The 20,221-nt window shown below is 48.2% G+C and overlaps 1 protein-coding gene across 2 annotated transcripts in view; it reads right to left on the bottom strand.

Moving 5' to 3' along the window:
• LOC111156435 (rabphilin 3A) overlaps positions 1-19,857 on the bottom strand; it is a 65,498-nt gene extending 45,641 nt beyond the window's left edge. Inside the window, exons 1-3 of one of the 2 annotated variants that reach the window (XM_022517340.1) lie at positions 19,787-19,857; positions 15,705-15,716; positions 6,695-6,841 (exon numbers count right to left, since the gene is read on the bottom strand). In XM_022517340.1, the coding sequence (XP_022373048.1) occupies positions 6,695-6,841; positions 15,705-15,716; positions 19,787-19,857 (230 nt within the window). The remainder of the gene's footprint in view (positions 1-6,694; positions 6,842-15,704; positions 15,717-19,786) is intronic. The other variant, XM_022517339.1, reaches the window with a different exon arrangement.
• Positions 19,858-20,221: the final 364 nt, after the last annotated feature.

Here is a 20,221-nt window from a genome sequence, read left to right as displayed (position 1 = left end):
AAGGGTAGAGGGAGAGAAAGTCCCAAGCAGACTCCTCACCAGGTGCAGAGCCCGACGCCAGGCTCAATCCCGTGACCCCAAAATCACGACTCAAACTGAAACCAAAAGTCGGAAACCCAACCAACTGCGCCACCCAGGAGCCCCACATGCGTTGTTTTCCTTAGGCCATCTACAACCTGTGAAAGCAGCTCCATAATTCATCCCCATTTTACAGATGGGAAACCGAGGCACATAGGGTGTGCGAGGGGCAGAGATGGCGCCGGAGGCGAGGTCTAGCTGCCCAGATATTGTTGCCCCCTGTAGAAGAATGAAGTCTTTGTTTCTTTGTAGTGTTTAGGGGTAGAGCTCCTTCTAATCCCTCCCCAAGCCTGGCCTCAAGCCGGGGGTGGGAGGGAGAGGACAAGGGTCACTGCCATGGAAAGACAGGAACTGTCCCACTGAAGGAAGAAGTGTGTGAGACAGAACTGGTTAGCCTGAGTGAAGATCCAAGACACCCTGTAAATTCTTGACATCCCTAAATCCCTTAACTCACTTGTCAATTTGCCTTCCCTCCCTGCACCCCAGAAGGCAACAGGATAAAGTAGAGAGACAGATTCAAGTTCAAAAGCCTGGTTTAGTCCTGTAAAGGCTGTGCACCCCCGGGCAAGTGTCTGAACCTCACTGAACTTCGGGTTTTTTCAGCCATATGGCAAGGACAACAGTCTGTCTCTCAATGAGGACATTAAGGAGGTAAAAGGACGTGTAACATATTTGGAAGTCCCTAGCACAGCGCTTGGCAAATAAATACTTGCTTTTCTACAGAACAGCAGAGTTAAGACTCTAGCCCTAGAGCCAGCCTGCCTGAGGTCATAATCCCAGTTCTATTGCTTTTTAACTGTGTAACCCTGGGCAAGTTGCTTAACCTCTCTGTGCCTCAATTTCCTCATCTGTAAAATGGGAATGATGATAACATGGCCTCATGCATAGGATTGTTACAAAAATTACATAAAGGACTCTATATAAAGCTTCGAGCACAGGGCTGGCACGTGGAGCTTTGTAAGAGTGAGCTACTGTTTTATTTCCCTAGACGTGGAGCATGGCACCAGGAAAATTCTCAAGTCTGTTTCTTCTTCCTTTAGTGAACCACTGACAAGAGGGCTAGAGCAGCGGTTCTCAGCAGGGAGCGTGTGGCAATGGATGGAGACACCTGGGGTTGTCCTAGCTGGGTGGAGGGTTACTAGAGGCATCTAGTGGGCGGAGGCTAGGAACGCTGCTAAAAAAAAAATTACCTACGATATCCAGAACAGTATACACCACAAAGAATGATCTGTCCTCAAATGCACATAGTATGATGGCTGAAAAACCCCAGGTTGGAAGGACTCGGAGACCCCATGGTCCAACTCCCCATTTTACAGATAAGGTCCAGAAAGTGATGAGGTCAAAGTGACTCAGTGCGAGGCTTAGGATTTAGGATTCATTCAGCACGAACTATCCCTCCAACACATATTCATTTGTTCTCCGTTTTATGCCAGACACTGGGCTACTTAAGGAATTAGGAAGACTTCCATGTTCATCTTGTAAAAACAGGCTGCATAAAGTATTAATGTGAGAGGACACTTGAAACCATTGATCCAATGCCTGGGGACACTGAGGTTCTATCCCTCAGTGATTCTTAACATAGGAGGGTTCAGAGCCCCCACAGCCCCCGCCAAGTCTGGTGAAATCTATTATATTTCTTCTCAAAAAATACACACAGACACATGCACAAATGCTTACGAACCCCTGAATCCTATTTACAGAACACTTAGGACTCCAGGTAAAAAAAAAAAGGCCACAGTGTGGTGGGTGGTCTTCCTTTTGAAAGAGGAGAGCATGATCTGGCTTACTGTCAGCGTATCAACCTAAATCAATGTACCAAGGTTACACGTCTTATTACTCACTTCTCCCTCTGTCCACATTTTGGAAAAATTCTGTGCCAAAAACATAGGAGATGATGGAACTGAGATGGGGAAGTGACAGAATCCCACAGAGTCCGTCAACCACAGGTCTCCCCGTGTCTCTCTGCCTTCCTCCTCCATCACAGCGTCTGGACACCAAGGTTAATGACAAATCCTAATTACTTTTTGGGGCCCATCTGTTTAGGGAAAATGACCTCAGATGGAAGCCACCCAGCTACCCATCCCTTGGCACAGGCAGGGTATGTGAGCCAATGCCTTTGAGAGGCTCTGGACAGAAAGAAATGTAAGGACGCAGAGGGGCCTGCCAGTTGGTAAAAACAAAACAAAACCACCAACAGATTTTCCTAGGCAAATGTTTAACTGCAGAGTCAATACATTGAAAAGTCCGGTGGACACCCTATGGGTGTCTGTCCAACTCACAAACGTCCTTCTCACCCTTGGCAGCCACGCCGGTGTGACCTGGCACCCCTGGTATGAGAGATGGGTGACCCAATCGGACTTCCTTCCCTGGGAATGGGGAGTGAGGCTATAAAAACCAAGCGGGGAGAAAAGAAACTTTCCTGAGGCCAGGCTGTGTTCCTGCCCCTGGGTCCCCTGAGATAGCTCCCAATCCTTATATTAAACTCGCCTTTTTGCATAAGGTGGTAGAGTCTCCAAAGATGGCCACCATTAACGCCATCCTTCCCTGGGGGCCTAAGTCATTCTTCCAGAAGGAGGAGGGACCTATTTCCCCTCTCAAAGAGAACGTGGAGGGGTGACGCCCCACCGGTTCCAGACCCAGCTGCTAAGAATCCTAGCAACTTCCATCTTTGCTCTCTTGGGATCCCGCTGCCATGTAAAGCTCAGGCCAGATTACGGAAAGGGCAGAGATCCTACAGAAAGGCTGGGCCACAAAGAGAGCACCAAAGCACAGACATAGGAGCTGAGCTTTTATGGCCCTCCCAGTGCAGCCCAGCCACCAGCTGAATACAGCCGAGTGACCCCAGCCCACGCCGCATGGAGCAGAAAACCCACCCAGCAGAGCCCTGTCCGAGTGCTCAACCCACAGGATCATGAGACAGCACAACTGCTGTTGCTTTGAGTCCCTAAGTTCCAGGTGACTGTTATAGAACAGTTATAGAACAAGAGATGACTCAAGCAATCTCCCTGGAATTCATTTCCTTTCCTGCAAAGAGCATTCGGGGTGTGAAAAATAAACTCTGCTATCCCACTCAGCACCTCAGTAAGGAATGTGGGGGCAAAAGGAGGCTGTTTAATGAGTTTCCCTGCTGGCCATCATCTCTCCCTGCAGGGATGCTGAAGAGAGCAGAGCTGGGTTGTAGGCTGAGCAGTGAAGCAAGGTTTGGACACCCCTCCCCTGCTTCCCACCCCCCCTCCCCCACACCTCCCTATCCCCGCAGGTCAGAAGCAAAGAGGCTTCCGGGAGAGACGTAGCTCTTGCCTGATGCTTGCCTGGGGTTCCCTGGGGTGGCCAGCTCTAGCCAAAGTGCCCCAGGGAGGGAGGGCCTTCTGGGAGGCCTGACGGCAATTCTTCCCCAGGTCTCTGAGAGCCACGGGAACATGCAGTACCGGCAGATCTAGAGGTTCAAACCAGTGAACGAGAACTCGAAGAAACCACTAGGCCAGCCCCCAAAGGGCTCCAGCTTCTAGTCACACAGTGTCCCCCTCCACACCTGAGCTTATAAAATTTCCATGTTCCTCAGAGTCTAAGAACTTGGGGCCAGGATTTTAGGAAAGACACCTAAGAATTAAAAGCAAAATGCTGGAGGTCAGCCAGACAGGACTGTATACCTTGGCTCTATGTGACCTTGGGCAAGTGACCTTGGGCCAGTCACCTCTCTGACCCTGTTTCCTCACCTGCAAAAGGAGGACAATAGTAGCACCTACTCAACAAGGTTGAGAGGAGCAGTTAAAGAGTTAATCCATAGGAAGTTTTAGATTCAGTGTTTGGCACATAGTAAATGCTCAGTAAATGGTACCTAGTATGATGATGATCATTTATGTGTTGGCTTTCCCTCAGTTAATAGGAAAGAAGCTTCCACATTACAGAGCTGGTGTGAACCCGGAAAGATTCTCAGATACATCTGCAATTTTAACAGTTAGAAGGAGCTCATTAGCTCTGGGAGGGCCAGCCAATGCATGGTGCAGGGTCCTCTATCAGACACACCCAGCTATTCTCAGGATCCTGAGAATCAGCCTGACTTCCTTATTAGATGGAGGGGAGCGGGACTGAGGTCCCAAAGGGTCACTGACTGAGAGCCCCAGGTTCGGAAGTGGGAGCCCCGATGGCACCCCGTTCTGAGCCTTGTTCTGCGTCTGATGTGTCATCTTGCTTTTATCTGACTCTGCTCTGATCTCTTCCCAGGGAAGCACGGAGGGAACAGGAATGAGGGCAGGTTTGAGATCGTAAGACACAAACCACATTGGGCTTGCCTCTGGCAATGCTACCAGCAGGCACCGGCTGCTGGAACAGTGCAGGAGAAGAGCCACAGCCAGAATCCCAAAGCACTGTCCTCCCCCACTCTGGCAGAAAGCATACCATCTCAGCAAAGGAACACTCTGTCATCAAAGGGCTTGGCCTCGGCCTTCCTGGAAGCCTCTCAAATTCCCTTTAGAGAGGCCAGGGCTGCTGGAATTCCAGGGCTTGCCAAACAGGAGTCTCGGGGCATAATTCTAGAATGGAGGCCTTGGTCAGGGTAAAAAACTGAGCTTCCTGAACAAATTCATCTTTAAAGGACCGCCACCCTTTATGGAGCGTGGGGCTATGCCAGGCACTACGATAACCCTTCGCACCCTAATTAAACACTCACTAAGAGTTAGGTGCTAACATTGTCCCCATTTTACAGATGAGGAAACTGAGGTATGGAGAGGTTAAAGTGGCTTACCTAAGGTCACATAGAGGGGATGTGGGGATTGCTGGAATTTGAACCTAGGTATCTCTGACTCAGGGGTCCCAGGAATTAACCACTGTGCTAGAATATTCTACCACACCCTCAAGTTAGTTGGGGTGATATGATAAGACACAGAGGACAAGGTAGGGAACCCATCTATCCTGTTCTAGAAGGCTCAAGCTCTGCCCAGAGGGACCACCATAACTTTCCCCCCAGAGGAAGCACACGTGCCCTGTTTGTACAACATGGCTGTACCCCCAGCCACAGTTGATTGGATGAGAGACAGCCCCTGACATAAGCCAGCCAATCACAGCGCCTTCCCTGGGAACTGGCACCCTCTTGGCCACAGGGCATATTATGTCTAAAGTAATTGGGGGCAGCATGGTCTGCCATGTTCACTCACTCGCTGAACAAATTATTTTTCAGCACCCCTACTATGTTGTAGACTCAGAATTCACCAATGAACCAAACAGGCAAAAAACCAAAAAACAAAAAAAAACAAAAAAAAAAATCCCTCTACCCTCGGTAATCTTACAATCTGACAGGGAGATATACAATAGTCAAACTAATTATGCAAAATAGGAACGATGTTTTCTGGTGGTAATTGCTATGGCAGAAAAGGGCTAAGAGGAGTTTTGCTTTTAAGCTTTTACTCTTATTACCCGTATCCCTCACTTCACAAGGCTGAGGTCCATTGTTGGGTGAAGTGAACACACACACACAAACACACACACACACACACTCATACACTCACTCACACTCACAGACCTCCTGCCTGCAGAACTCCCCACTCTTGGCATATCTTTTAAAAAGCAAAATAAGAATGCAAGCCCACAAGCACGCCCCTGCAGACCTATCCCTTCAGCAGCCTCCGGCATAAGCAGACGGAGGGTGGAGGGTGATGCTGACACCGGCTGTAGCAGGTGTCTGTCATCTGTCAGCAGCAGTCCCCATCCCACCCTGGGTAAAATGATCTGCAGAGGCTCAGACCAAAGACACCAACTTCCACTTTCTGTCCAAGATCCTCGTTCACCCCAGCTGAGAGTGTGTGTGGAGAGCTAAACGGGCACCTCAGTGCCCACACCAGTTGTAAGCCACTGGCAAAGGCTGCCCCAGGCAGAAGGGGCCTGCGGAGGGGGCTGTGGAGGAGGGGGTCCATTTGAGATCCTGGTCTGGAAGAACCCTCCAGGGGCCTGGCATCCTGACCACTATGCCAAGAGCCCCCCCATATACATATATCTTCCTTTCATCCCCCCTCCCCACCCCCATGGTCATCCCCATTTCCCCCACTCCTCCCTTTGTAAGAGCACCCACATACTGCTCCCTCCCTAACCCTGGCCTTCTTCAATGATGTTGTCACTTTCTGACACACATGTCACATGGCCTCCTTATATCCCTTGCTTCTCTCTCATATGCATTTTGAAAAGCTCTGTCCTCCAAACTCTACTTTTTCCCTTCTTCTTTCCATTTATGAAAATGAAGTGTCCCTGGGGTCTGGGACGTGTACGTGCATCATCGCACCTACTGTTTACAACAGCCCTGTGAGATAGAATGTCGTGTCCCCCACTGGACCAGCACGTGAGACTGTGCTGCTGAGGGGTGTGCTGGGGTGGGGCGGACTGCCCCAGGATATTGCCCCCCCCCCACTGCCCCCAGCACGTGAACAGCCAGTCTCCTCCTTCCTGAGCTCTCCCACCTCGTGCCACAAGGATTCCAGTCCTGCCGAACGCAGGGCAGGGGGCAGTGGTGGGGGGGGGCAATATCCCGGGGCAGTCCGCCCCACCCCAGCACACCCCTCAGCAGCACAGTCTGCTGGGCCTCAGGCCTCCGGGGCTCTCCACATGGATGGGACGTGTCGGGCCTCACCCAATTCGCTCCTGCTCCATCTCTTCCATTTTCTCAGCTCGAGCAATGACTCTGTTGATGATTTCCTTCTCCTCATCTGTCAGCTCTTCCTGCTTCCTCTGTCTGTCGGGCTGACCGCTGGGATGGACGGACCAGCCTGCCTGGAGCCTGAAAGGTAATACAGGGAGGCGTGAGACCACAGAGGTGCCCAGCAGGAAGCAGGCAGTGGTGGTTAGGCTCTGCTTCCTGGGGTCTGGAAAACCTCAATTCAAATCCCCACAGGGAAACTTGCTGGCTGGGAGACGAGCCTCAGTTTGCTCATCTGTACAATGGGACACACTTTCCTCCCTCACAGGGTTCTTAGGAGTTTATTTCTACTAAGCACTTAGCACGTGGTAGACACTCTGTGAGCAGTGTCTGCAGGATGCTCATAAGAACCGAGAGAGTAAGGGTGTTCTCAGGAGAAGAATCCAGAATAGGAGACTCTACAGCTGGAGTGGAAACAATTCTGGGAGGGCGGTCAGAGGCCCGGGGTCCCAGGTTGAGCCAGCTCCTGCCTGGCACAGATGTTCTGTTTGGGCTACAATTTATTTCTTCTATAAATTGGATCTAATTGCAAACTGGATTTACAAAAAGCTCTTCACTTCACATCAACATCCAGATTTCCAGCCTCGAAATCTCCCATAGCATTTTGTGTTCCAAAATATACTTTTCTTGGCCCTTTTAAGCCAATACTGACATAGCATCCATTGGGTGCCCACATGACCTCATGTCATCTTCACATGATCTCTACAGGGCAGGGGTTGTTCCTGTCTGCTTCCTGGTGAGGAGACTCGAATATGGAGAAAAGAGACCACTTGCCCACAGTCACATGGCTGGAAAGTGGCAGAGTGGAATTCTGAGCTGGGCAGGCTGCTCACTTAACCTCCACAGTACGGAGGGAACCCAAAGTCCTCCCCACACAGCCCTGGTGGGGGCACAGTGGATCAAAGTCTGCTGGGTGGAGGGCTGATGCTGTGGTCTATGGCAAATTATAATCATCTCTGCTAATAAGATGGTCCCTGCCCCGTGGCACTGAGGCACACCCCCTGAGTGGAGTGCAAAGTTAAACACCACTAGAAATGCTTGTCCCTGCAAGGGAAAAAAACCACTACGCAGGAATCCTCTGAAGCCAGCACCCCATTAGCTGTCAGCCTCCATTATTTCCACTGCTCTAATCACATCAGCAGGCATGAAATTGCCTTTTGACACTCAAAGTTGGAAATTAAAAGCCCCATCTTCCTCCCTCCCCTTGGCTTCTCTTCCATTCTCCCACCCTCAGCTGATTTGTTCCGGAGAGCGGAGAAGGAAGAGCCCAAAAGCGAAGAGAGACAGATGTCTAGGGGCAGACCTTACTCTGAGAAAGGGAAGGAAGGTGTGGCCTATGGAAATTCCTCATGGAAATACAACTTGTGTTGCAGCAAGGATCTCTGGGGATGAGCAATTGCGAAATTGCTGGGACCACGCCGCTCAAACCCTCCCAGGGCTTCTCACTGATTTAGAACAACACCCAGAACTTCATGGCTATAGTGGGAGCATGACATCGTGTATATGATAAACGTCACTGAATCGTGTACTTTTAAATGGTTAACGTTATGTTACTGTGAGAATTCTACCTTAATGCTCTAAAAGATTTTGCCCATCTGCAAAATCCTACCTGATCTGTCCTTAACCTGCCTCTCCATCCTTATGGCCTCTTGCTTTCCCTTATCCCTACAGTCAGCTGCACTGGCCTCTCTGCTCACTTCTGAACACTGAACCCTTGTTCTTGCCTCAGGGCATTTGCACTTGCTGTTCCCCCTGCTGGGAAAACTTATTTCCATGGACCTTTCCAGGCCCGGCTCCTTCTCATTATTGAGGCCTCAGCTCAAACAGCAGCTTCTCAGAGAGGCCTTCCTCGATCTCCCACCATCCAGATTTACTTTCCTCATGGCACCCATCATTAACTGAAATTACTTTTGGAAAAATTTTTGTTGTTTACCTGTTTAGTACATCTCTCTACCCACCCCCCAACAATGTTGCTTCCAGGAGGGCAGGGGCCTTGTCTGGCCCTGGACTAGTTGTATTTAGAATTGTGTCTGAAAGCCCAGAAGGATTTTGAATAAGACATGGTCCCTTGTGGCCCAAAGAGGTGTTAAATGTCTAATCAAAAGTGTGACCCACTGGGAGACCCAAGCAGTGGAACCTGGTCTGTCTAGGGGACTAAGGACAGCTCCCTAGGAAGTGACAGCCACATGAGGACCTCGCGATGGGTCTACTGTGATGTCGGAGAAGCTTATATTTGAGACCATTTGGTTGCACAGCCAGCTTCTCAGACCCCAAGAAGGGCATTAGCAATGGCTGAGTGGTTGAAAAATTTGCAAAAGCAAGGTATTTTTGTCTTTGTTATCTTAAAAAGGGCCCCTTCACTGGTATAAGCTTTGGGCCCCGCAGCAGAGCTAGGGCTCCTGTGGAGACCCCAGATCTCAGCTGAAATCCACGAGGGCATGGCAGAGGAAGAGACCAGACCTGGCAGAGGGAAGAAATGGTCTTTGCAAAGGCCTGGAGTTGAGAAGGCAGGAGGAATGCCTGAGGAGGTGAAGAGCCATGTGGTAGTCCGCCTGCAAGATGGTCCCCTAGGACCACTGCCTCCTGGTATTTACACTGACTCCCGGCTGGTCCTGTGTGGCCAGTGAAATAACAGTGGATGTGGCAGTGTGTGACTTCCAAGGTTGGGTCATAAGAGACTCTGCCTTGCTGTCTTGGGTCATTTGCCCGGAGAGAAGCCAGGTGCCATGTCACAAGGATGTGTAAACATCCCGGTGGAGAAGCCCACATGCAAGGGATTGGAGGACCCCCAGTTACAGCCAGTGCCAACTCGACTGCTACATGATGCTCCTCCAGCCCCTGGTGAGCCCTGGGATGCCTGCAGCCCAGCGGGCATGTGACTACAGCTGCACGAAGAGCCCTGTGCCAGAAGCACCCTGAGGCCACCCTCAAAGGCCCACCAACAGAAACTGTGAGATGTGACAAGTGGTTTCTGTTGTCTTGAGCCACTAAGTTGGAGGTGATTTGGTGTGCAGCATTAAATAACTGGAAAAACCCGGCTGGAGGACAGAGACAGAGGGGTATAAAGACCCATCTACAGTGTCAGTATACAATTTCCATTGCTGCGTCATGAGTTGTTACAAACTCAGGGGCTTAAAACAACACACATGTACTATCTCATGGTTTCCGTGTCTGTCCAGGCATGGCTCAGCTGGGTCCTCTGCTTGGCGTCTCATGAGGCTTCAGGGTGGTGTTGACTGGGCTGTGTTCTCATCTGGAGGCTTGACTGGGGAAGAATCTGCTTCCAGGCAAATTTGGGTTGTTGGCAGCTTCCTTGCAGCTGCCTAGACTGAGGTCCTGGCTTTTTGTTAGCTGTAGTCAAGAGGCCACCCCTGGGTCCTGGAGGCAATCTGCAATTCCTAACCTGGTGGGATTCTTCAGCTTCGTCCCGTGGGCTGCTGACTTCAAATATGCCCAGTGAATCTAGCTTCTATCAGCTGAGAGTCTTATATAATATAACGTAATCATGAGAGGGACATCAGGTCCCTTTGCTGTATTCTGTAGATTAGAAACAGGTCCCAGGTCCCCAGACTCAAGGTGAGGGATTACACAAAGTCATGAATACCAGAGGTAGAGACCATTGGCTGTCTGCCTTACTTGAATGCTCCCCACAACAGACACATCACTCTCTTATAAGGAGTCTCTGATGTTGTGTTAAAAAGATCTCCTTACGGTGTGCTAACATCCCTTCATCTGCTGCTTCTTCCCATTATTTTTAAAGGACACACTGGACTGCCGCATAAGAAAGACCAGTCATCCTTCCCAAAGAGCCTTAGCCACAACCTGATTCGGCCACCTCCCTATATCCCTCTGGCCTCCCACAGAAATGGATGTCTCAATTGTCCCTATTCTTCCCTCCTTTGTCCCCATTTTTTTCCTTCCTCTTCTTCTGATCTCTTTCTGCTTACTTCCTGCCTTTACAAAGCTTCTCAGTGACCAAAACAGAGGATAGGTGAGATGCTGGGCTGTGCACCCAGTAAAAACCCCTGCGAGGACATGTTCCTGCAGCTCATGGTCTGGTCATAGGGTCAGCCAAGGGCTTGATGTGAGACCAATTCCTCTCACCCCAACACACAGCTTGCTGGGGTCCATGTACACAGGAAATGGGTGCTGCTGGACATACATGTCTCCATAAACATAAGCAGGGATGGGGGTCCCTGACAGGGCCCACCTGAGACTTCTGCCTCCATCTGCAGACAAGCAGAAGATCTGCTGGAGGCTGCCAGCATCTCTCCAAACCCTTCTCCCATTCTCGGCTCCAAAACATGCAGTTGACAAACAGCTCATTCAGTGTTTTTTAAAATGTCACCAACTGGTCTCCGTGGGGGACTCGCAAACCTCCTGTGGATTTTCATGTTTTAATTCCAAAAGCAAAAGAGGGAAACAAGATGGTGTTTCAAACCAAAACCTTTGCTCTCAAGGGAGAGACTGGGTCTGTCTGGGTCTCCCCATGATATGCTGGGGAGCACTGTGAACATGGGACCCTCAAGAATGCTCCCATGACAGGACAGTGACTCCCTTGCCAAGGGCCTCTGGGCAGGGGATTGTAGCTCCACATCCTGAAGACCAGAGTCTAGTGTTGGGAACTTATCCAAGACCAAAGCTAGAGACCCAAGTGCTGCTTCTTTGAACAAGTTACTCACAGCCTCGTATCCAAGCCAGAAAATATCCAGAGGGCCACTGCCAGCCAACATGAACCCTTGCTGACCGGGTAGAGTTCAAGGTCGTAATCCTGGGTCAGCTGCATATAAGCAGGCTATACATGGGGGCTCTGCACTGCTCTGAATATCAGTTTCTGGATCTATTAAAATGGGAATGATATAATTTCTGTTTCCTGTTAGGGACCCTGAGAGGTTACTCTGGACCCTTAAAGGCTATATGAGGGGAGACCTGGCTCACTGGCTGAGACAGGGAAGAGAAGAGCCCATCCTGTCTCCGCTCTGATCCACATACTTAAGACAATGCTTCCTGGAGAAATGAATGATTGCTGCCTCCTGGTTCTCCCAAACTGTCCTCAGCAGTTCCCTGGAGAGATCTCAAGGGTTGCAGAGGAGTAGGGGAGAGAGGGACAGAGTAGGCAGTTAACCTGGCCCTCCATCCTTACTCAGCTGGGTTCTCAAAGCAGAATCCCAATGAAGAAAGAAGAAGAAAGAAGAAGAAGAAGGAGGAGGAGGAGGAGGAGGAGGAGGAGGAGGAAGAGGAGGAGGAGGAGGAGGAGGAAGAGGAGGAGGAGGAGGAGGAGGAGAAAAAGAAAAAGAAGGAGAAGGAGAAGGAGAAGAAGAAGAAGAAGAAGAAGGAGAAGAAGAAGAAGGAGAAGAAGGAGGGGGAGGAGAAGAAGGAGGGGGAGAAGGAAGAGGGGGAGGGGGAGGAAGGGAAAGAAGAGGAGAAGGAGAAGAAGAAGAAGAAGAAGAAGAAGTAGAAGAAATTTTAAAGAACTTGATGTTTAATAAAGCATTAAATATGGTTTATTGCATTGATGACCTCAATACTTCACCCTCCCAAATATCCATGCTCTTTGCCATGTGAATTTCAACTCACTCTCACCAAACATTTAGTCTATTCCTCTGCCAGTGAATCCTTCCCAGACTTACAACTTGCTGCAGCCAATAAAATGCCGGGGAGCGATGTTGTGCCCCTCTGCTGAAGCTGAGCCTGCGCAAGTCTCCTGCGTTTCTGCTTCCTCCCTTACACCTCTGCCGTGAGCACGGCAAGCCCAGGACAGAGTGCTGGAGGATGAGAAGCATGTGGAACAGAGCTGAGCCATTGCAGCCAGGGCCGTCCTAGATCAGCCAACCCTCTGATGCATAAGCAAGCCGAGGCAAGACCAGCAGGGCCACCAGCCATGCCCAGAACCCTGGGAATAAATAACTATGGTTCTATGCTTCTCAGTTTTAAGATGGCTTGTCACACAGCAAAAGCTAACTGATACACTCTCCGCTATGGCGACTGCACACTAAAGCGAAGCCTGTTAGAGCCACTATATTTATTTTATGGTTTGGTATTATTTGAAATGACCAGTTGCATGAATGTCACTACCCTATGATGAGTGCTTTCAGCCACTAAAGGTTCTCCTCTCATCTGTCTTACATATTTAGCTTCTGAATTAAGTTTATCCAAAGAAAGAGTTTCACGGCTAACAGAAAGTTTGAAGATCACTGCAGCTGACCAGCTCATTTTCCAGCTGACTGATGCTCCAAGGAGACCAGGGACTTGCTGAGTAGCACGTGTGACACAGAAACTCAAGAAACTGGCATCCTGGCATGCCTCGTTGGCCACCTGAATGCACCCACCCAGGTGAGTCTGGAGAAGGTCCGAAGGAGCTCTCGCCCCACAGTCAATAGCCACAGCCCCCAAAGCAAGGAAGGAAACCTGGCCTGATTCTTGGTGGCAGCCCCTGAGTGACACCTGTCACTCCCTAAAATCCTGCAAAGACCAAACTCCCTCCTCCCTTTGGCCTCCCACCTCCATTCTTCATTTCACACACACAATAGTCACAGAATAAGTACCCACCAGATGTCTCTATTAATAAATTATAATTCCCAAAAAGAGTGGGATGATGGAAGGGCTGTCGGGGCACAAAGGCTCTGAAGCATTAAATAGCAGCAGTGTGTAGAAAATTAATCCTTTTTCTTTCCTTTCTTCTTCTCCACCCCCCTTCTCCCCAGGATGCCAATAGAGGCAGGTGTCAGCAGGAAGTCACTTTCCAGCTCAGAGAATGAGGTTTTAATGAATCCAGGAGGAAAGGATGGGGAAGGAGAGGCTGCTTCACCACAAAACAGTTTACATACGCCCTGCTGGCATAAAGGCCCTATTGGATGAAATTTACCCCTAGAAGACTAAAGGGGGTGCAGAAGGGATGCTGTGGCTCCCCACCCCCTTTAGAATGCTAAAGGGGATCTCATGGCTCCTGCTAATCTTTTAAGTTAGACTGAGATCTATTCACTTCCTCTAAATTTCCACACTTCCTCTCTTATTTGGACTTTGCACCTGCTGTTCCCCTACCTGGAACTCCTCTATCTCTTCTCCATCTTGCTCCCCTGCTGCCTGGTCTCAGTTTACATGTCACTTCTTCCAGGAACTCTCCCATCATGACTGCCAAGTCTGTGCTGGGTGCCTCTCCTTGTGTTCCCATGGCCCACTGTGATTCTGCTATTGTACCTCCTTGCACACTTGTGTATTTGTTGCCAACTGGCCATTTATTTGTTGGTAGACCCCACAAGATACATACTCTTACTCTGGCTATCGCTGTATCCCTGGGGCTTACCACAGTGTCTGGTACTTGGTAGGCACTTGGTGAGTATTTGTTAATGGAGGGAGGGAGGGAAGAGGGAAGGGTGAAGGAAGAAGGGAAAGAGAATGAACATACACCCTACCTTTCGACTTTCAGCCCTCAGGGAGCCTCCAAGAGCCTTGGCACCCTCTGGAGTCCAGAATTTCTCTCTCTGGGGATGTCCGTATTTATGACCTACCAACGTCTCAGCATCTCTCCCTGGATGTCTGAATAATATACTCATGACATTCATAAAAAGCTGATCTCATCTGGCCAGGGTCTTACCAGCCAACAACAGAAACTGCAGAACATTCAAATGGTCTTTAGTGATCAGCTTGTCCAAAGCCCGCAATGGACAGATAGGGAGGGAGGGTCGGAGTTGGGGAAAGAATTTCCCTGGTTCACCTATTTAAATGTTTATCAGCATTAAGAAAACCTTTAAGGATTCTGGGCCTGATGATGTGGTCACTTGGGTCCAAAAGAGCTGAAATTATGCCAATGCTAGATATATACATGTATATGTGTATATATATAATATCCAGATGTATGGTATATACAGGTATAAATATAATATATATATTACAATGCAAGGTATATATACGTGTGTGTGTGTGTGTGTGTGCATGTGTACATGTGTATGCATATGTGTAAACACACCATGTATATATACACAAAGGTCAGGAAAGGTTGTAATTCATACATCTCTCTGACTTTGCTTGGTGGTTTCCAGTTTACAAAGCTTTCCTGTACAGCTCATTTGATCCGACCCTCAGAGGGAAGAGGAGCAGGGTAATCAGACCCACTTTACAAAGGAGGGAGCCGGGAAGCAAGGAGGTGAAGGGCATGGCTCAAGGCCACTCTGAAACTGAGTACCAGAGCAGGACTCAGACCTGGGTTTTCTGATGCCAGGCCGGGTCCTCTGCCACTGCCTCTGTGATAACTTCCCCATCTTAGGGAAGGTAAAAACGGCTTTCCAGAGCTTCTCAATGTGCACATACAGCCAAAGCCTGGTCTCCTTTGCAGCCTGACTGTTCATTTATTGGACCCAGCATTCAATCTGTCATGGATATTGAGGAAATAAATCCAATTTAAAACGCAAACGTTGCAAGCAAAGACAGGACCTCTGCATCAAAAGCACTTCGCTGAGAAACCAGGCTGAGCTCCCGTGAGGTGACAGGGGCCATATGTGTGGCATGTAACTGCCCACAGGCTCTGTTCTGTTCCTCATCACCTTTTATTAATGATAGCAGTTATGTGAGCCAACACTGTCTTTATCTGAGAACATTGTTCCCAGGCAAATGCTGCAGAGGGGGCACAGAGTGGTCAATAAATTTGCTGGAATCCCACAGATGACTAACAAGGAGAAAACGGAGAGCTCCTAAGGAACAAACTCTTAAGGAATTTGTTCCATCCTTTTACCAAGATCGTTTTTTTGAAACTTCATAATTTTTTCCCTCAAGAAACTTGGTTTTGGGTTTTGTTTTGTTTTGTTTTTTTGTTTTTTAGTTATGTAAAATTTGCCAGTTCTTTTTTTTTTTTTTTTTTTAATCAGCTCTCTTTAGGGGCAAAGTTAATTTGATCAGAAAAAAAGATAAAACTCAATTTGTAGAAAAATTAAAGTATCAAAATACTTACTGTTCTTTATCACTGAAGGAAGGCAAAGAAAGGAGAGAGAGAAAATAAATAAAGTTAGGAAAGAAATCTCCTAACAATGCCAACACGGTCTGGATGTAACAACCACAGAGGGTAAAGTGCAGTGGTTTGGTTTGGTCCGCCCCCAGCCCAGTCATTATCTTCTCATTTGGCACGTCCAAAAATGGCTGGCTGCAATGCTGGGCTGTAAAATGCTCAGCTTCGATTAAAATGACCAATCAGTTCAGCTTATTAATTAGCTGAGCTCCTCACTGATGTTCCAAATAATGGATTTTGGTACCAAAAAGAACTCACCTAACGGCAGCATGGCCAGAAAGCCAACCTCCAGTACCCCAAGCATTCCCAACACAGGGAGCCGGGCCACCACCCGCCCCAAGCACGAAGCAGGTGTGTTCCCAGCTTTCAAACACAATGACAACGACGGTGTTTCAAACACCCTCATTAGATTCCAGGAGGCTGAGAGAGGAAGGTATTTGAAAATCATGAAGGCAACTGAAAAGTCACAAAAATAGTAAATGTCTCTGGCTAGCCAGCAGTTAATTAAGAGGTGATTTCTTAATTCACTGGAGAAAGGCATCGGAAGGGGCCGCATCGGGCTACAGCAGACGAGCTTGCCTGTGTGATGACTGTAATTCACCCATTAGCATTTATTTGAAAAATAATGTTAATATCTGGAGGAGACACAGGCCCAAGGCAGCCCGATGCACGTAGAATGCAAGATGTCTCACAGGAGCCCAGGAGCACTTTAATGAAACTGTATCCAGACTGCTGGAATAGTTCTAATTTAATTGTAGAGCAGATTGTTGGCTTCCTACTGACTAAAGTAAACTCTGATGGATGGTATTTTAATTAACTGACATTTCTTAAATAAAATAAATATTTAACCCCACTCCACCCTTCAGGTAACTGTTTATCTTACAGAGACACAATTTTTGGCTGATGGAATATTCTCTGCAAAGTAAGTTTGGCTCCAAGAGGACACCATGGGAGGGGCTTGGTGGACTAGAAGTTTCCTGTTGACAAGGAAACCAACAGAGTTCCCTGGTGTCTTCAAAATTATAAAACTTGTAGAACTGGAGGTTTTAGATAGAAGGAAGTGGACAGGGGCTTTTGCTTCAGAGAATATGGGCTGACTAAAATATTCAGAAAGGCCCTTCGCCAATATATAATTAGGTCCTAGATAAATTAGGGCAGAACCTCTTTTTAAAAAGATTTATGTATTTGAGAGATAGAAAGCGTTTGAGCAGAAGGGAAAGAGGAAGAGGGACAGAGATTTCCCAGCAGACCCTGGGCTGAGCACGGAGCTAGATGCAGGGCTCAATCTCATGACCCGAAGATAGTGACAAGAGCTGAAACCCAGAGTTGGACACCCAACTGACTGAGCAACCCCAGCACCCCAGAGCAGACACTTTTTTAAAAGATTTTATTTATTTATTTGACAGAGAGAGAGATCACAAGTAGGCAGAGAGGCAGGCAGAGAGAAAGGGGGAAGCAGGCTCTCAGCTCTATCCCAGGACCCTGAGATTATGACCTGAGCTGAAGGCAGAGGCTCAACCCACTGAGCCACCCCAGCACCCCAGAGCAGACCCTTTTTTAATGCAGTTCTGGGATTGCTAGAAAGTAAGGGAATGTTCCAACACCGCCTCCTCTGGCAAAACAAATAAACAAAATAGACTTTGTCAAAATAAAAATGTTTCCTCTTCAAAAGATTCTGTTATGAGAAAGAAAATGCACATCACAGACTGAGAGAAAATAAGTGCAAAATGTGGTTCCAAAAAGGACATTTATCCGTAACATATGAAAAAAAGAACCTATAAAATTCAACAAGAAAGTAATTGACCTGATCTTAAAAATGAGCATTTAAACAGACATTTCAACAGAGGTTAGAGGGAGGGGGAACATTACCTAAGACGTTCAGCATCATTAGTCAATAGGGAAATGCGAGTGAAAACCACAGAGAAAGGCACACACACTGGAAGAGTTAACACTGGAAAGACTGGTCATCTCCAGAGCTGGGGAGATGGCAGAGAAGCCTAGAACTCTCTCCCACGCCTGATGGTGGGAACATAAAATGGTACAACCAACTTGGAATACGGTCTGGCCGCTTAGTGACGAATCCAGTAAGTAGGGACAGTCTGCTCCCAAGTAATTACCCAAGAGAGAGGACAGCATCTCTATAGGAGTTTGTTTTTTTTTTTAAGATTTTATTTATTTATTTGAGAGAGAAAGAGAGCATGAGAGTGGGGAAGGGCAGAGGGAGAAGCTGTCTCCCTGTTGAGCAGGGAGCCGGATGCAGGGCTCCATCCCAGGACCCTGGGATCATGACCTGAGCTGAAGGCAGACGCCTAACCGACTGAGCCACCCAGGCATCCCTCTAGAAGACATTTTATTTGCACCCAACCCAGACTAGAAACAGCCCAGTGTTCCTCGGTAGACAGACAGATAAACAGATTGTGGTATATCTACACAACAAAATGCAATTCAGTCGTACAAAGGAATAGACTATGGCTACACAGAATAGTCTGGACATTCTGGAACAATAAGGATGGCTCATGAAATAAACTGTGCTGAGAGGAAAGAAGAGAGACATCTCTTCCCAGAAAAAGAGTTCACGCTCTACGATGCCATTTGTAGGACATTCTGGAAAAGGCAAACTAACGTGCAGTTATTATAATGTATATAGTTACAGATGAGCAATTACCTAGAGATGGGTGGGGAGGAGATGGAGGAAGAGGCACAAGGAGGCTTCTGGGATGGATGGATTTGTTCATTCGCTTGACTACTGTGACAGCTTCATGAGTAATTTTTTTACAATGACCAAATTGTACTTTCACTGTGTACTGTCGAAGGTATGCATGTATACCTTTATAAAGGCAATTTTTTGAAAAAGAAAAAGAAGACCAAGCAAACGGAATCCAGGACAGTGAGCTGTGAGCAGGAAGTCGAGGCAAACACCAGCACTGCTGTTCCAAAGTCTGACCTCAGCTCCTCATGGGCAGAGAAGCTCAATCTGAGACCCTGACATGGAGCCAGGACCCTCTGGGGGTTCCTGGGTGGGGCGGGGGGAGGTTAACATCATTGTTGGGGAGCAGTACCCCTGACTCCCAGCAGGAGCAAGAGTGTCAATCCCTCTGAAGAAAAACATCCCCAAAGGAGATTCCCCAGGATTCTCGCAGATTGAGTGCACAATAAAAAATTAGCCAGCATTCAAAGAAACAAGCCATTTTGAGTGAAAATCTGCAGGAACGATCAACAACAGCCTTAGATTGTCCAACAGTCAGTGGCAATTTAACAGTGGGGACAAAACCCCACTGGATGCAAAACTGGGAAGAAAGGCACGGCAGCGTATCATTATACACACGGGTATATAACATAACACAGAGAATAACAAAATGTCGTAACATAATTAAGCGATTAATTTTGAGTCTTTACATTCTTTGTGTTGAACATTGTTTAACTGCAGAATTACAAACTCAATTTTTCAGAATGGTTGTGTTTGATAATCAGCTTGCAAAATGCCTGAAAATTGATCAGCCCTCATAAGCCAGGGTGGTACGGATCTGAGGCATCACTGATTTGGGTATAATAATCCTTGGATACAGAATGTGACGTCACCCTCGTGTCACATTTCCCGATTTTTAAATCATGAGGCCAAAAACAAATAGCACGAAAACACTTCTGAGTCAGCCGGTGGCCTGCCAGTCTGCACCCTGTGACCTGATCCAACTTTCTAATGTGACTGATAAGAAAACTGAGGGCCAGAGAGGGGCAAAGCTTCGCCTCTGATCACACAGGAAAAAAGCTCAGGTCTAGAAGCAGAACAGAGCCTGGTTCTAAGCACCGGGTCCATGCTCTTCCCGCCGCCTCTACTCTGGGGCGTGCAGTTCAGAATTTGTTCATTATTCCAAACTTGCAAAGCAGTAAAAGTGAAGTTTGTGTAACAATACCCTCACTGGATTCATTTCTTCCCACCTCAGGGAAGGAAATTCTATTTGTTTCTTTGGGACTCCTTTCTCCCTCGCTGACCCCACACAAGCCATGCCCCGGAAGACGCGACGACTTACTTTGACTGCAGCGGTCGGTCGCTAGGACACATCCAACGGCTAGAGCTGTTGCTGAATACAGTGTCAGTCATGGCGGGAGTTCGGTGCTCCTGGAAAATAGGAACACAGAGAGGACATCACCCAGTTATGCAGCTGCTCTACATTTCTCAAGTCCTTACTCTATGCCAAGTACTCTGCAGGATGCAGAAAAGAAAGGGAACTTTGCCCAGCTTCTCCATTTCCCAGATGGGGAAAACTGAGGCCCCAAGGGGAAGACTTCCTGCTGGATGCCACACCTTCCCTAGTGGCAGAAATGATCAGGGAGAGCCTTCTTCCTTAAATGCACATTCTTCTCCTTGACTAACTCAGCGGGGGAGGGGGGGTCATCGGAATTTTTAATTCCAACCCAGGGTCTTCCTACTGGCGGAAGTCATTGGACTCGTTTGCCCATGCACT

Source organism: Enhydra lutris, unplaced genomic scaffold (assembly GCF_002288905.1).
Source record: "Enhydra lutris kenyoni isolate GAN:26980312 unplaced genomic scaffold, ASM228890v2 scaffoldscaffold46, whole genome shotgun sequence".
Lineage (NCBI taxonomy): Eukaryota > Metazoa > Chordata > Mammalia > Carnivora > Mustelidae > Enhydra > Enhydra lutris.
The sequence above is the reverse complement of the archived record's forward strand: the minus strand, read 5'-3'. Positions and strand labels throughout refer to the sequence as shown.